The 17,065-nt window shown below is 35.9% G+C and overlaps 1 protein-coding gene across 5 annotated transcripts in view; it reads right to left on the bottom strand.

Annotated features, from left to right (window-relative positions):
* The window catches only part of LOC127524832 (E3 ubiquitin-protein ligase NEDD4-like), an 83,462-nt gene that overhangs the window by 51,667 nt on the left and 14,730 nt on the right, over window positions 1-17,065 (bottom strand). For all 5 annotated transcript variants that reach the window (XM_051916801.1, XM_051916802.1, XM_051916804.1 and 2 more), the window contains exons 2-3: window positions 15,912-15,985; window positions 5,102-5,183 (exon numbers count right to left, since the gene is read on the bottom strand). In XM_051916801.1, the coding sequence (XP_051772761.1) occupies window positions 5,102-5,183; window positions 15,912-15,985 (156 nt within the window). The remainder of the gene's footprint in view (window positions 1-5,101; window positions 5,184-15,911; window positions 15,986-17,065) is intronic.

Genomic DNA, 17,065 nt, shown 5'->3' with positions numbered 1-17,065 from the left:
TTAAAAATGTAATAACAGAAATGATAATAATTTAGTATTGATTATTAATATATAATATTTCTGGAAATGCTAATGTCAAAAAGTACAACAAAAAATGTTTTAAAAAAAACTACATCAGTTAAATGAATTTCACATTTAATTCTACTGTAAAGCACATTACAAATCTACATCCTGTTTAATACTTTTAAATTCAATTCAAATGCAGGAATTGAACTGAAATTTAAAAGACATTCTCAGTTCAATTCTGAATCGTGATACCAGTTTGGTAAAAAATTTAAGTCAGAAAGTTAGTACCTAAAAAAATCATGGTTATGTTGAAGAATGTGGAGTGGATCATTTCATTTAGTTATTTAACAGCAGTGACAAGTATGCCATTATCTTGATGAGATTTACAACACAAAGGAAATTTAGAACAGGAGACCTTGGCTAATATTTACTATTCCTGAATAAAATATTTTATGGTCGCTTACAGAGAAAGATAAATAGAAGGAGGGAGGGAGGGAGAGGGAAGGAGAGAGAGAGAGAGAGAGAGAGAGAGAGAGAGAGAGAGAGAGAGAGAGAGAGAGAGAGAGAGAGAGAGAGAGAGAGAGAGAGAGAGAGAGAGAGAGAGAGAGAGAGAGAAAGCGAGAGAGAAAGCGAGAGAGAAAGCGAGAGAGAACCGGCCCTTGACTGGTATTGATCCTTGTAAAGTGGAAGAAGAACTTAATCATTAAGTCAACATGGAAGACTGATTGACAGTTTAATTTAAATGTCCCTAGAGGAATACCTTAATTGATTTAACGTAAATGTAGGCATAAGGAATAGAGACAACTGAATACTTCTATTTTAAATTCATTTTACAGTTATTAACAATCCTAATACTACTTATTATTTCCGGGATCTCAGATTCTCAAATCTCTCTCTATTTTCAATGTGGTCTTAAACTTAAAGTTTAATTAAGATGACATTTGCACAAGAACTCATTGATTGGCGGGTCATAAACATACATATACGTGTAAACAGATATGATTCATACACACAAACTTGCAGGATGCTGTAAATACGTCTGTTTTATTGGTCTGTGATCCATGTGTCAAAGCTTGTAAAAATACTTTGGGTTATTAAAGCGTAGAAATACACCCAGGTGTAAATTATACAGGAAGAACACAAAGTAATGAAGCTCTGGCTAAAAAGTATGCTCTTACATGTTTCTCTCTTACAAACTTTTTATTGATATGCATCAATATAACAGTAAACAGTCAACACTACGATTTAACTACATTTATTTTTAAGTAAAACATTTTTAATATACGAAACGTTCACAAGGAGACATCCTAGAATATTTGAGTGATGACTAAACAAATCATTAGAGTTTTGAATCGACTCACTGAAACAAACAGTCTTTCATTGTCAGCAACATAAGCCCGCCAACTCTGATTCATTATCTTACGTCTCTTTTATTGTAAAAGTCAGCAAGTCATGCTGGTTAACTGAAATCCTCTCTCCTTGCAGTGACTAAATCACCAGGGCATTCTCTCTCTTCCGATTTGATTCTTCCTGACTGTGTCTGACAGTCAACTGATTGCCTGGTTTTTATCTTACTTGGCAATACAACCAAATCAAGTCAACTAGAGGTTCATTTTCTACATTTTCTACAGTTCCCACAACTACTAGTCCCACAGGGCTCTGTATTCAGGCCGATGACATTATCTGTGGCTCTGTTATCAAACCACATGGTTTCTCTTAGCAGTTATGCCGACAACACTCAGTTCTAGATCCTATAATCTCCCTCCATTTCCACTTTCTTCATAGTCTGCATCTCTCACGTTCCAGAATAGATAACCAATCATCACCTTAAGCTTAACCTAGACAAGGCTGACTTCCTCTTATTCTTGGCCAAACAGCCTCTAGTCAATCCATCTCCACGTCTGTTGAAGGTTATGCAGTCAGTTGTCACTTCCTGACTAACAGACTAATCTCGTCATAGCCTGAAACTCAAATTCACTCTAATCTATCTTTGTCTAAAAGTTTTCAATAGGTAATTGCCTATTGTAAACCTAGTTTTGTAGTTAAAAATAGTTTAAACGGCGATCACACCAGCTATGCTGATGTAAACTCAAAGCACCTAACTAAATAAGGGGGAAAAAATAAAGTTTTCAATAATGAGCATGCCTCCTAAAACTCTATTTTACATACAGTACATTTAGTGTCAAATCACTATTTTTTTTTTCTTTCAGCCACATTTTGGATTTGATTTAATGTTTGTTTTCCAGACATGTTTGATTAATACAAATTACATTCAGGTAAAATTGTATAACCTCAATTTTTCATAATTGGTATATTTACTAGGGATGCACCGATACCTTTTTTTTTTTAAGGACCGAGTACGAGTACCGATACTTTTTTTCTGGTACTCGCCGATACCAACGCCTATACATTTATTAATTTCTCTCTCTTCTCTTCTTTTTTTTTTTTTTTGGTGATGTTGCAGTTTTCCAAGCACAACACAGTGAGACTAATGAATGTAGGACAGCTTCTTTATTATTACTCTAATGAAAAAGTAATAATTTTTATGTGCTTATCACAAACTTAAAGAACAAAAATTTCACAGTGTCCAATAACCTTCAAAGGGCATAATTACCAATATACATATTTGTTTTTATATAAAAAGAAATTTATTTATTTACCATGTATACATTTATTTAACATATTTTGTTGTTTTATTAACATTAATGACAAATGTAGGCTACGGTCCCTTTAAGACCGAATCCATGGATACTGACACATATCCTGTTTTCACCCAAATGTTTACGTCGACTTAAGCCATAACCAACTGTTTTTACGTGAGATAATCCACACGATGGACAACTATGAGTGCATTTGACCATTCAGGCACAAGGATAACTGATCGCACGCTATCAGAAAGAACTGGGATCGTGCGCAAGAAAGAGAGCTGGCATGCGAGAGAGAGCGCTTCTGGTCTGTGTCATTCAGTGCGATTCCGCCTATCCCGCCTTCACTAATCGATAACGAATTGTGATTGAAAGCATGCAGTTCGCAATGTGTGTGTTGTCATCATTAATTTTGAAGTATTTCCACACCCCTGAGGCTGACATTGTTTCTGCTGCTGCCGCCGGTGTCTCTGTGCACCGAAAATTCTGTCAGTTACGTCACGCAAGGTATCAGTCTTTGGTATCGGGGGTATTTTTACGAGTACGAGTACATGTACACGAGCATGGTATTGGGCCCGATACCGATACTGGTATCGGTGCATCCCTAATATTTACACTTTAAAATTAAATTTGGTCACAAACATACATCTTTGTTCAATGAGAAAAGATGTTCTGCTGTTATGTGCCACAGGCCATTGAGTTCCCAGACTAGTCTATCAAAGCAGGATGCCTAAAGCATCCGTCAACACTGAGTCCTGAGGAACGAAGAGGCTTAAGTTCCACACAGCGGTGCATTGTCAGCTATTAATAACCTGAAAAGTCTGCAAGTCACAGCACAGGAGACTCCGGAGTAAGGACTTTCTGATTAATGACTTAATGGAACTGAATGGACCCAAATGCTGACTGACTTGCCAAGTCGATTTATCGCCTGCCTAAGACCAAACTCTTAATTTTCATCCAGTGGTCTAAAAGAAACCTGTCAAGAACATGTCTGTGAGATATTTCACCCAAAAATCTAAAGAAAGAAATTTGATTTTGCTTAAAGAAAGTTAAGCCTATTTTTTATTGACATTATTTTAATGACATTTTTAATAAATAAATGATAATTAATTATTTCCCCCCCCAATTCTCATATCATCATCATCATCATCATCATAAAGCATTAACTAACATTAACTAGCATTGAGCAATACATTTGTTAAAGTATTTATTAATCTTTGTTAACATTAGTTAGTTCATTGTTAGTTCATGTTAATGCAGGATAAATTAATAATAAAATAATATTAACAGATACAACTTTTGATTTTAATAATGTATTAATATATGTTGAAATTAACATTAAGATTAATAAATGCTTTAGAGGTATTTTTCATTTTTAGTTCTTGTTAACTAATGTTAACAAATGTAAACTTATTGTAAAGTAAAATTAAGCTGATTTAAATAAAATTATAATTGTATTAAAGTAATAAGCATCACTAAACAACAGACATTTGATCTATTGTTGCCTTTAAACAAAGTCATATTTATTTCTTTTGATTTTGGGGTGAAATGTAATCTGGACATTTTTTTTCCCCTTAAGATTCACCATGCCAAAATTTGTAAAATAAATTTTCTAAAGAACAATATTCATCAAAACTATTTTATTCGTCCCTTAAAAACACATTATCTGTTAGTCAACCAAATGCACTGCACAGCTTATAAGACATCTGCATCAAAACAAAGCATGCACTTTGCTTTAAAGAGGTCTGTGAATGTTACACCAAGGCTCATTTCAATTGCTAATTTCTGGTGACGTTATCGTAAGTGACTTCTCTGGGCATCGTTGTTTATTTCCTTGTGTGTGCATTCCAAGGACAAACCGATAAACAGGGGAGTATAAATTAGTACTCCATTACCGTCACTGTACATACACAAATTTCCTCCATTATCTCTGACCCTCCTCAACAAGCACTTTATGACAGCGAATGTCATGAAACCTGTCAGTAACATGCCTGGGTAATAATTTACCTCACAATCAACAGAAAGAAATAAGATAAGTATGTTTTACATAAAGAAAATTAAGCTTATTTTAAAACCCATAAAGACTGACATTGTTTCCATGACAATTAAGCATATTTTCTTCCCCAGTTCACAGTATAACAGCACAAATAAAATGTTATCTCATTTTGAGTAGTTTGCATACATTCATATGGTCCTGAATTCTTAAAATTATACTGTTGTATCATATTATTCAAGGCCTGATAAAACTATGAAAGCCCATGCAATACTGCCACCGGTTTATGGAAGTACTCCTCCTAGTGGTAGTGGTTTTAAAATCTTGAACAATCGCCTGTTTCTCTCATCACTTCATTACTTTGAGTGCTTTTAGCTCATTCAGTCATCCTAAAATCTCTCAGAAACATTAAACTAAAACCTAAATGTCACAGCTGCTGAGTGCAACTAAAACTCACCTTTTTGATGGTTTTCGTTTGTACTAAGGCAAGCTCTCGGTTTTCATCAGCGACATATAGGGAGAGTTTGACATATGGATCGCTAACGGGGGGGAAAAAAAGAGACAAAAACACATAAGACAACAATTTTGAAAATGAAAATTAAAAGTTTACACTATCAAAAACTAGGAAAGATAAAGATTAAATACATATATTAAACAGTAGATTCCTATTTTTACAAGATTGATCAATTTTGTTTTCTCATCTTGTACTATAAAACTTACCTTTTGCTGGTAAGGCAATTAAATAATGAAGTAATAAATCTGTCATGTTTTGGCATTAGGAAAATAATTCCCAAGGAGATAAGCTAGAAGGTTTAGGGCCTAAAAAAAGTTCAAAGTTGTCCTAAGAAGAAGGTTTTAGGACAACTTTGATGAAAGGTTTTGATATATATATATATATTTATTTCACACACACACACACAGCGCTGTAATCTTAAATACCATACAAAACTGCAGTACAATGTAATCAATTTATGTACCCAACCTAGATAACAATGTGCTGCTATAAGTATGAAATATTGTATTTTTGTACAATATGGGATGATGATCAGATTACACATGCAAAAAATACAAATAATTTGCACTGATTTTGTAGATTTTTGAGAATAGCATCTGCATTTCCTCATCCAACTCAGCTAACACTAAGAGCAATAGGTCTGGGTGAGGTAAAGTTGGAAAAATGGTCAGGAAACCAGAGGGAGACAAAGAAAGGAAGCCATTAAAGAATTAAGGATTAGCACAGTAAAACTCATTAGCTTACCAAACAGGAACAATTAAACACACAATGAGTGACTAAATCGAACAATAGGTCAGATGCACATTGAGTCCCTATCCCATATGAAAGAGTTGTGTAAGAATCTTACAAGATGGATATGATTGAAATAGTAGATCTGAACACATTTTTCTTTAAAATCATATACTGTAAAAGTGGTTAATTTAATAGAATATCATTATCATGCAAATATCATTAAGCTATTATGAAGAAAGAAATATGTAAGGGAAAATTGTGCTTTCACTGTGCAATTATAGGAGAAAACACACATTCGAACTTCAATATTACTTTGAATTTTGTACAGCTATTCATTTATTAACTACTAATGAGCCAAAACATTATGACCACTCACAGGTGAAGCGAAAAATGCTGATAATTTCCTAACAATCGACACGTCAAGTTCTGAGTAGATTAGATGATTAGTGAACAATCAGTTCTTGTAGTCATTGTGTTGAATGCAGCAGAAATGGGCAGGAGTAAAGACCTGAGAGACTTTGGCAAGGGCAAAACGACTGGGTCAGAGTATCTCTGAAACGACAGGGCTTGTGGGTTGCTCCCGGACGGCAGAGGTGAGAATTTACCAAAAGTGGTCAGAAGGAGGGACAAACCACAACAGAGAGGGACAGAGTGTTGGGCGCCCAAGGCTCATCGATGCATGAAGGCAATAAAGGCCATCCCATCTGGTCCGAGCCAACAGAAGGACTACTGTTGCTCAAGTCTCACGAAATTGTAATGATGGTTATGGGAGGAATGTGTCACAACACACAGTGCATGACAATCTGCTGCGTATGGGGCTGCGTAGCCGCAGACCAATCGGAGTGCCTATGATGACCCCGGTCCACCATCGAAAGCCCCTACAATGGGCATGCTAGCATCAGAACTGGACCTTGGAGCTGTGGAAGAAGATCACCTGGTCTTTTACATCACACATATGGCAGTGTACGTGTGTACCGTTAACCTGGGAATGTAATGGCACCAGGATGTTCTGTGGGATGACAATAAGCCACTGGAGAGAGTGTGACGCTCTGGGCAATGTTCTGCTGGGAAACCCAGGGTCTGGCCATTCACATGGACGTAAATTTGACCTACATAAACATTGTTGCAGACCACGTACACCTCTTCATGACAATGGTGTTCCCTGGTGGAAGTGGCCTTTTTCAGCAGGATAACACACCCTGCCACAATGCACACATTGTTTAGGAATGGTTTGAGGAACATGACGAAGAGTTGAAGGTGTTGCTCTGGCCTCCAAATTCCCCAGATCTCAATCCAATTGAGCACCTCACAACCTACAGGATTTGAAGGATCTGTTGCTAACATCTTCATGCCAGAGACCACAGGACACCTTCAGGGGTCTTGTAGAGTCCATGCCTCGGCAGGTTGGCACTGTTTTGGCAGAGAGGACCAACAGCATATTAGGCAGGTGGTCATAATGTTTTGGGCTCATCGATGTATATAAAACTTGTACACTTTTCAAAACTTATAGAATTGTTTATGCGCTTCCCATATGGGATTTTACAACTGAAACCTGAATGAGATTACATTGACTTTACACACAACAAGGAGACGTGAAGACTTTAACATGACAACAAACACAAAGTTCAAGGGAAAATGTCATCGTAGTCGTCTTTTTAAGAACTCAACGGAATTTTACTGAATTTACTGAAAACACAACACTTAAAATAGAAAACCAAAAACAGAAAGTGTTGTACAAAAACAGCACGCCGTGTGACTAGGAACTGCTGATTTGACTGAATCCCAGGTGGCTTACTCTCTCCGTAAGGGTCTAGTGGGTGTTTTCATGCTGGTTTAGAATACTAACAGACACCTTTCCCCCACATCTATAGCATAGTCTCACATTTTAAAATAACAAAATCTATGCATTTTTGCATGAGCTAAGGGAAAAAAAAAACACACAAAACCCGTTTTTAAGTATGATCCCAATTTCCAATTCTGAATTGCCGTTATCAATTACATTATATACTTTGGAAACAATCTTATGATGTCATATCATCCAAATACTGACATTTTAGCTTATTAAATCTTAAAACGATGTACTTTAAAATGGCAGAACAGTATCTTCTTTCAGTAATTAGTTTAAGCATGTAAATTGGGTTTCAGCCTGAAAGTCACTGCTACAAGCTCAGCATTTTTCATTCACTGGCTTCTGGAAGAGTTGTTTAGCTTTCTTTCCTTTTCTTTAGACTGTTGTGCAGCTGAAAACGGTCTTCTCTGGTTTTTAATTGCAGTGTCTGGATTCCCCGTCGCCTCTAATTGAATGTTTATACAAGGATTCGGCTTTCTTGATTAGGATAAAACAATATACCACTTTTGAGACTGGACATTCTCGCCTTCGTAAACACATTACGCATCTTGAACACAGATGGATGTTCTCCGGCTATAAAAGGGAATGTCACTTCCAAGAGCAGATCAAAAAATGTGATGAGTGATACGTTTATGTGCAGATGTAAAAGTAAAGTGTATAAATATAAAAACGTGTATAACATCTGACAAAAATGCCTAAATCATTCTGAGAATAGCATGAAGACAAAGGCAAGAGATGGAAAAATCTGTCTGCTTTGGAATTTCTTGGATCTTTGATTCTCTTGGCCAGCACTAGAGAAACCCCAGATGACCAAATCACTGTCCCATTTTCCCGCGTTAAAGGCCACGGAGCTGCTCAGGTGTCATAGGAACACTAACAGTGCACACCGTTACCATAGAGATGGTCGACTTTGTCACGGGGGACTTGGTTCGGTACTTGACTGTGTGCAAAAAGCAGAAATGAGAGGGGAACCAAGGGAAATACAACACAAAAGGGGGACTCTGAGACAGAGGACACTCTCAACTGACTGATCTCAACTGACTTAAGTAAAGTAAACTAAAGGTGAACAGGATTATTGACTGTATGTGCAAAAAACTGCAGCTTCATCGACATTTTCAAGGACTTTCAAGGTTGATAGCAATCTGCTGTCAAATGACAACACAAGGTTTAAGACCTATGCAGCTCAATGTGAAACAGCTTGCAAGCACTTGGATAGCAACAAAAAGGAGAGCAAGATAAAATTAAACTAAAATTACTGAAAGAAAAAATACACTGTATTGTGTATTTGCTATCACAAAATCTGATTTATTCAGATTAGTGCAAGGAAAATAAATCAACGTAACATCTTTAAGTTGCTAAAAATAAAATAAAATCTTATAACGCTTCAGTGGGAAGCACAAGTTTTTCAAATCATACCAAATCAAGCTGTGAAACACTTTATTGGCATGGAGTATAGTCAAGTACTTATTTAAAGTCTCCTAAACCCCTCCTCCTCCAAAAAAAAAATTAAAAAAAAAGCTTTTTAAATCAGGAAACACTCACTTTTCTGTAGATCTTTCTGCCAAAACAAATTAAAGCAACATGCTTTATATCAAGTTTAAATCTGAAAGAGACCGGATGTCACACTACTTCCTTTTCTTTTCTTTTTTTCTTTAATAAAAGGTTGGCTTTTGCCAAGTACAGCGGGGATGCTCTCTGAGCGGCCAGTGAAAGCAGAGTCAAAGACTTCCAGAAATTAAGTGCAGATGTTAGGTATGGGTGTAAATTAATTTCGCTATTCAGTATATGAATGGTTCGTCTAAGGTCAAAAGAGGAAATAGAAAATGAGGGAGACTTTCTGTGTGGAGTCAGATTTTGTTCTATCAAGCCCTCCTCACTTTTTCTGTTCAGACATCTGTGATGGTGCCTTGTGGCATCCATTTGCTCAGCTGCACATCTTTTGCCTTAATTAGCACAGATGTAGCATCATCCTCATGAAACAAACACGCCAGACTCAGAAACACTCATGCCGTCGAGCAATCTGTCCATAGAAGAGATACCCATAATGGGTATTAGAATGTGCATCTACGACCAGTAGGATGTTGGAATACACAAATACTCGTGCTGACACACACACACACACTGTGATTGGAGCAGACAGGTCTGATGGAGCCTACAGTGGATCAGCACAGTTACAACATAAGGAGCTGTGACGTCTACACCACAGGAGCATGTGAGAGACTGAAAACTGGGAGAGCAAAATGTGAAAGAGAGAGATACAAGCCATTCTAGCCATCAATTTCTTCCCTCATTCGAACAAAAAAAACTGGCATTTGCAGCAAATTTGCTGTTTAATGTTTATTATAGTACAATACCAATTTTACTAAATCTTTTTTTTTTTTTTTTATTTAATAAAGAGTGTCTGAAGCTTTAGAATCTTTTGAACATTTAAGCACTTTTTTGATGACAACATAGGCTAATATGAGGAGATGAATCACTCACAGAAAATAAACAGTAGATATCTCATCTACTATCTTCTCTTACATGACAGACAGGAAGTTACTTCTTTCAGTGAAAATAGCTAGTAGGCTTTTTGAGAGAGGCATGGCCTGTTTTATTTAATCTAGAATGAATATGTAAGGGATAATCCACAGCTAGCTGTGCATTAAACAATTTTAATTCACGATGTGGAGTCAAGTCACCTTTATTCATATAGCGCTTTATACAATACAGATTGTTTCAAAGCAGCTTTACAGTGAAAATTATGCATTTCGGCTACTGTTCAGTTAGTTCAGGGTTAATTCAAGTTGAAGTCAGTTCAGTGTTGATTCAAGTGTTGCTTCAAGCTGAAGTCAGTTCAGTGTTGCTTCAAGCTGAAGTCAGTTCAGTGTTGCTTCAAGCTGAAGTCAGTTCAGTGTTGATTCAAGCTGAAGTCAGTTCAGTGTTGATTCAAGTGTTGATTCAAGCTGAAGTCAGTTCAGTGTTGATTCAAGCTAAAGTCAGTTCAGTGTTGATTCAAGCTGAAGTCAGTTCAGTGTTGATTCAAGCTGAAGTCAGTTCAGTGTTGATTCAAGCTGAAGTCAGTTCAGTGTTGATTCAAGTGTTGATTCAAGTTGAAGTCAGTTCAGTGTTGATTCAAGCTAAAGTCAGTTCAGTGTTGATTCAAGCTGAAGTCAGTTCGGTGTTGATTCAAGCTGAAGTCAGTTCAGTGTTGCTTCAAGCTGAAGTCAGTTCAGTGTTGATTCAAGCTGAAGTCAGTTCAGTGTTGATTCAAGTGTTGATTCAAGCTGAAGTCAGTTCAGTGTTGATTCAAGCTAAAGTCAGTTCAGTGTTGATTCAAGCTGAAGTCAGTTCAGTGTTGATTCAAGCTGAAGTCAGTTCAGTGTTGATTCAAGCTGAAGTCAGTTCAGTGTTGATTCAAGCTGAAGTCAGTTCAGTGTTGATTCAAGTGTTGATTCAAGTTGAAGTCAGTTCAGTGTTGATTCAAGCTAAAGTCAGTTCAGTGTTGATTCAAGCTGAAGTCAGTTCGGTGTTGATTCAAGCTGAAGTCAGTTCAGTGTTGATTCAAGCTGAAGTCAGTTCAGTGTTGATTCAAGCTGAAGTCAGTTCAGTGTTGATTCAAGCTGAAGTCAGTTCAGTGTTGATTCAAGTGTTGATTCAAGTTGAAGTCAGTTCAGTGTTGATTCAAGCTGAAGTCAGTTCAGTGTTGATTCAAGTGTTGATTCAAGCTGAAGTCAGTTCAGTGTTAATTCAAGCTGAAGTCAGTTCAGTGATGATTCAAGTATTGATTTAAGTTAAAATCAGTTCAGTGCTGATTCAAGTGTTGATTCAAGTTGAAGTCAGTTCAGTGTTAATTCAAGCTGAAGTCAGTTCAGTGATGATTCAAGTATTGATTTAAGTTAAAATCAGTTCAGTGTTGATTCAAGTGTTGATTCAAGTTGAAGTCAGTTCAGTGTTAATTCAAGCTGAAGTCAGTTCAGTGATGATTCAAGTATTGATTTAAGTTAAAATCAGTTCAGTGATGATTCAAGTGTTGATACAAGTTGAAGTCAGTTCAGTGTTGATTTGAGCTGAAGTCAGTTCAGTGATGATTCAAGTTGAAGTCAGTTCAGTGTTGATTTGAGCTGAAGTCAGTTCAGTGTTGATTTGAGCTGAAGTCAGTTCAGTGTTGATTTGAGCTGAAGTCAGTTCAGTGTTGATTTGAGCTGAAGTCAGTTCAGTGTTGATTTGAGCTGAAGTCAGTTCAGTGTTGATTTGAGCTGAAGTCAGTTCAGTGTTGATTCAAGCTGAAGTCAGTTCAGTGTTGATTCAAGCTGAAGTCAGTTCAGTGTTGATTCAAGCTGAAGTCAGTTCAGTGTTGATTCAAGCTGAAGTCAGTTCAGTGTTGATTCAAGTGTTGATTCAAGTTGAAGTCAGTTCAGTGTTAATTCAAGTATTGATTCAAGCTGAAGTCAGTTCAGTGTTGATTCAAGTGTTGATTCAAGCTGAAGTCAGTTCAGTGATGATTCAAGTATTGATTTAAGTTAAAATCAGTTCAGTGATGATTCAAGTGTTGATACAAGTTGAAGTCAGTTCAGTGTTGATTCAAGCTGAAGTCAGTTCAGTGTTGATTCAAGTGTTGATTCAAGTTGAAGTCAGTTCAGTGTTGATTCAAGCTGAAGTCAGTTCAGTGTTAATTCAAGCTGAAGTCGGGTTCAGTGATGATTCAAGTATTGATTTAAGTTAAAATCAGTTCAGTGATGATTCAAGTGTTGATACAAGTTGAAGTCAGTTCAGTGTTGATTTGAGCTGAAGTCAGTTCAGTGATGATTCAAGTTGAAGTCAGTTCAGTGTTGATTCGAGCTGAAGTCAGGTCAGTGTTGATTCGAAGAGTTCTCCACAAAGTGCATTTAAATTGTTTAACGCACAGCTAGCAACTTAAAGCTGTTATTGCTGTTTGCAGTGCAGTATTTGACCGGAAAGGCAATTCTCTCCAATATTTTGAATTTGGACTACAGTATCTATTTCAACCACTAGCTGTCAATATTACACACTGCACCTTTAACATTTGTCTCTCTTTCACATCCTGAGACAGTAAACACCCATTATGTCTTAGATATAATTTTTATTTTTTGCAACACTGACATGAGAGTGAGATTTAGTAAACTGGTAGTTCAAATATGGCCAAATATACACTGCAGTTCAAAAGTCTTTTTTTTTGAAGAAAATAAATACTTTTTTTTAGCTAGAACACATTAAATGAATTGCTAAAAATATTCAGAATTGACAGTAAAGACATTCATTATGTTACAAAATATTTCTATTTCAAATAAATGCTCTTCTTTTGAACTTTCTATTCATCAAAGAATCCTGAAAAAAATATCAGTTTCCACGAACAGCACAACTGCATTCAACAATTCAACACCAAATCAGCATATTAGAATGATTTCTGTAGGATCATCTGAAACTAAAGACTGGAGTAGTGATGCTGAAAATTCAGCTTTACCATAACAGGAATAAATGACACTTGAAAGTATTTTAAAATAGAAAACTGTTGAATTAATTGCAATAATAATTCACAATAGTACTGTTTTTGCTGTATTTTAAATGACATAAATGCTACCTTGTCAGGGCTCAACAATAAGCACTGTCTGATGGCTTGGGGTCAGCGTGAAAGACACTCTGGATAGTTGACAGAATAGTCACAATCTTTTGAACAGTAGTGTGTATATACTGTACTACAAATAATACTGCTAAACGTTGTAAATACCATTTCTTAGCTTTTTTTAGTTTCATAGTAGCAACTACATTGAATCTTTCTCAAATATACCACACTGCACCTCACAAATAAAAACCTAATAAAATATTGTGGCACTTTGTCTTAAACTAGATGAAGTGACTCTGACTGCAAAGGGGAAAAAGGAAGGAAATGCGTCTGTTAAGCAGCAAAAACAAATGTACGTCTATTATGCAATAGAGTGGACAACTGCAGATAAGAGCATATTTAGTGTTATAGGCATTACACATTACAGAAAGCCAAGCACCAGACACCTCCACTTTGAAGTTGAAGTTAAACTCTTAGAAATTTGTGACTAGGTGTCAATTGTTAAACCTTCTACGAATTTAAATGGTTTAGTATCAAAGGTTAAACCTGCCCTGAACCTCCTACAAGACAAGTGTAACGTAAAAAACAAAAACAAAACAAAGCCCAATTTACTTACACGTTTTAGCACTGTTTAAAGCGAATTTTATATTAAACCAAAATTTATTTGGCTCTGCATATGTATTACAATTGTATGGTACAATATAAGCATAACTTTAAAAACGTCCAAAGTAGGGATGTCAAAACTACCATAATTATACTAAGTCAGTACTAAAATAAAATAATAATAATAATAATAATAAAAGTAGTAAAATAATCATTTAATCATCATTTTCTGCCCTAACCTCACGTTACTTATTAGCTAACTAATAGAGTCAGATAAATGACACTTCAGCTTGACAGTCATGGACAAATTACATTGCAGGCATTTCTGGGGCCATAACTGTAAATGGTTATAGGTGATGATTGCCTAATAAATGCATGTATGAAAGTCCTATGTTTTTTGTAGTTTACTGTTTTTTTTGTTTAGGGCTACCCCCGACTAAAATATTTTATCTAGTCGACGTCATTCATTTAAGCCGTTAGTCGATTAATTGCACAATTATATAAAAATAACTTAAATATATACTGGGGGGCGGAATAGCTTATTCTGCACTCTGGTTCATTTTCTTTATTTTACAAAAGCACAACGGTTTCTTGTTATTGTGAGTTTACACAAATAAAAGTAGACCCTTTACAGTTTCAAATAATGTAATACTGTTTTTGGTAATATATCTGTATTATCAAAAATGACAGAGTATTTTAAGTTGTTTCCACTGCAAGTGATCGCGCCGGCGCCTCCATGTCTTGCAGTAAGGGCACTATACTTTAGCTTTCACACTTTGATATGTGCCTAATGATAGCACACATTTATCTATGTTAACATTAGAGCAAGTGGCCATGTAAAGTTGCTACTACCTGTGTTTCAAATGATAACCAATTTTTGAAGTCGATGGGTGAATATTTAGATTTCCTGCCCGACAGTCTGTAACCACAAGAACCTGCCGTTAACGGTCTGTCAATCACAAACTGCGTGACTTTGCCACTTCCTGTGGAGTTTTTTTTTTTTTTCTGCGACTAACCGACTAATAAAATCTTGGTTGACTAAGGCTCTTCTGGTTGACTAACATTTAGTCGACTATTAGGGGGCAGCCCTATTTTTGTTGTACAACATTTTGTATTATATTACAAAATGTATAGTACTTATTGTAATACAACATTTTAGCAGTTTTGTTTCATATTTTGAACATTTAAAAAAAAAAAAAAAAAAACTCTTCTTTTAGATACCTGAAGTACATCAATCACCATTTACTTAATTTGTATATTTGTTCACCTTTTTTTTTTTTTTTTTTAAATACTGTAATTGTTTTAATTTAATTACTTTAATACGTAATTAATTTGGTTAATATTTATATTAATAATTAACTTTTTAAATAAAGTTCACATAATTTTAAATTATCTAATGTTGTTTCGTTTATTTGATTATGCTATGGTATGGAAATTGGTATAAGGAATCATGACATTTAATTTGGCTATTGGTTTTGACAGCTATAATTTCAATTAAACCCTAGTGCAAAGTTGGCAGGAAATGCCGTGAATGGCCTATAAAATGAATAAATAAAAACATTTCTCTATTCTAATGCCTATCTGACATCAAACACAAAGTACATACAAGATTGAAAAAGTTAACTGATGAGTTCAGAAATGATTTTGTCAGTAATTAATGCACTCTCTGACCTCTGACTTTAGGACCTGAGAACTTCAAAGTTAAATAAATAGAACTTGCAACATTGCACAGATGAGATCAGCCAAGCATTTTCCCTTTGTGCTCCATTCCTGGCACACAGATCATTTGTTTGGACAAGTCTATTGTCTAATTCAAGAGAAAGCCTCACAGAGTGCAGCTCATTTGGTCTGCCACATAACTAAAGGAGGAAATACACAAACACATTCATGCGCACACACACACACACACACACACACACACACACTCAGACGGTTCCAATATTTGCATTTGCTAATGAATGCGTGAACAGACAGGTGCACAGTCTCTCCAGAAAGTCTCTCCTTACCTGGCACCAATGATGTCCTTCTTCGCCAGATCAATGCCAGCAATGACCTTGACACGAAGAACACGAGATTCGTTCTGCAAAACATGAAACACATAGAAAAAGACCATCATGAATAAATCAATACCTCTTGCACGAGTCTGGAAGCAAAAAAAAAAAAAAAAAAACTGCCCCGTGGCCTAAATTTAAGATGGGTTTAAGTCATGAGTGTGTCCTAATTTCACCTCACTTCTCACCAGGATGAAAAAGGAGCATCTTAAAGAAATTAAGAGGAAGCTGCAGCCAAAAAAGCTTTTGTGTTTATTGATAGACACGGAAACGAAACTGTTTTAATGGTATAGCGTCTGTGAGAAATAAATCCCTCTGGGAGCTGTAAACGTTTTATTGTCTTATGGCTGAAAAAGTTGGCCTAAACTTCTCAGCGTGGCCTTCAAAAGCTCTCCAGCGGTAGATACAACCACCATTTCACGACTCCCACTCTGCATAAGTGCGTCCCGCCTCCAACATCACCTCGGCCGGCATTCAATAGCTATTCATGCTGCTCACAATTACACAATGAGCATCTTATTCACCCGCCCGCTTTTGAAGCTCACCAGCCCAGAAATGACATACAGTAAAAGGTGAGAAAGGCCCTCTTCTCCTGCTTTGCCCACTTCTGCTCTCTACACGACTGAAATTCTCTTTCTATTTATGTTTGACGATCTGCAATGACGATCAGACTGATGAAGCTGTGCTTTTAATATCAAATGCAAACAAAGACTAGATTTCTCTGAAGAGAACCACTATTTGGTATCAAGGAACTTGGATTTAACCATTCATAAACCATTTCTGAAAGTTTTTAGGGCAAAACAACATACTGTTATTTTCTTTTAAAGCCATATCACCATCAAAGGCTAATTCATGGCAAATATAATAAAAACAATTAAAAAAATAATAATAATAATAATACAATATACACTGCTGTTCAAAAGATTTTTTTTTTAAAGAAATTAATACTTTTATATAGTAAGGAGGATGCATCAAATTGAGACATTGTTACCAAAAAACGGTATTTCAAATAAATGCTGTTCTTTTGACCTTTCTATTAATCAAAAACAGTATATCACAGTTTCCACAAAAATATTAAGCAGCACAAGTGTTTTCAACAATAGCAATAA

Source organism: Ctenopharyngodon idella, chromosome 13 (assembly GCF_019924925.1).
Source record: "Ctenopharyngodon idella isolate HZGC_01 chromosome 13, HZGC01, whole genome shotgun sequence".
Classification (NCBI taxonomy): Eukaryota; Metazoa; Chordata; class Actinopteri; order Cypriniformes; family Xenocyprididae; genus Ctenopharyngodon; species Ctenopharyngodon idella.
The sequence above is the reverse complement of the archived record's forward strand: the minus strand, read 5'-3'. Positions and strand labels throughout refer to the sequence as shown.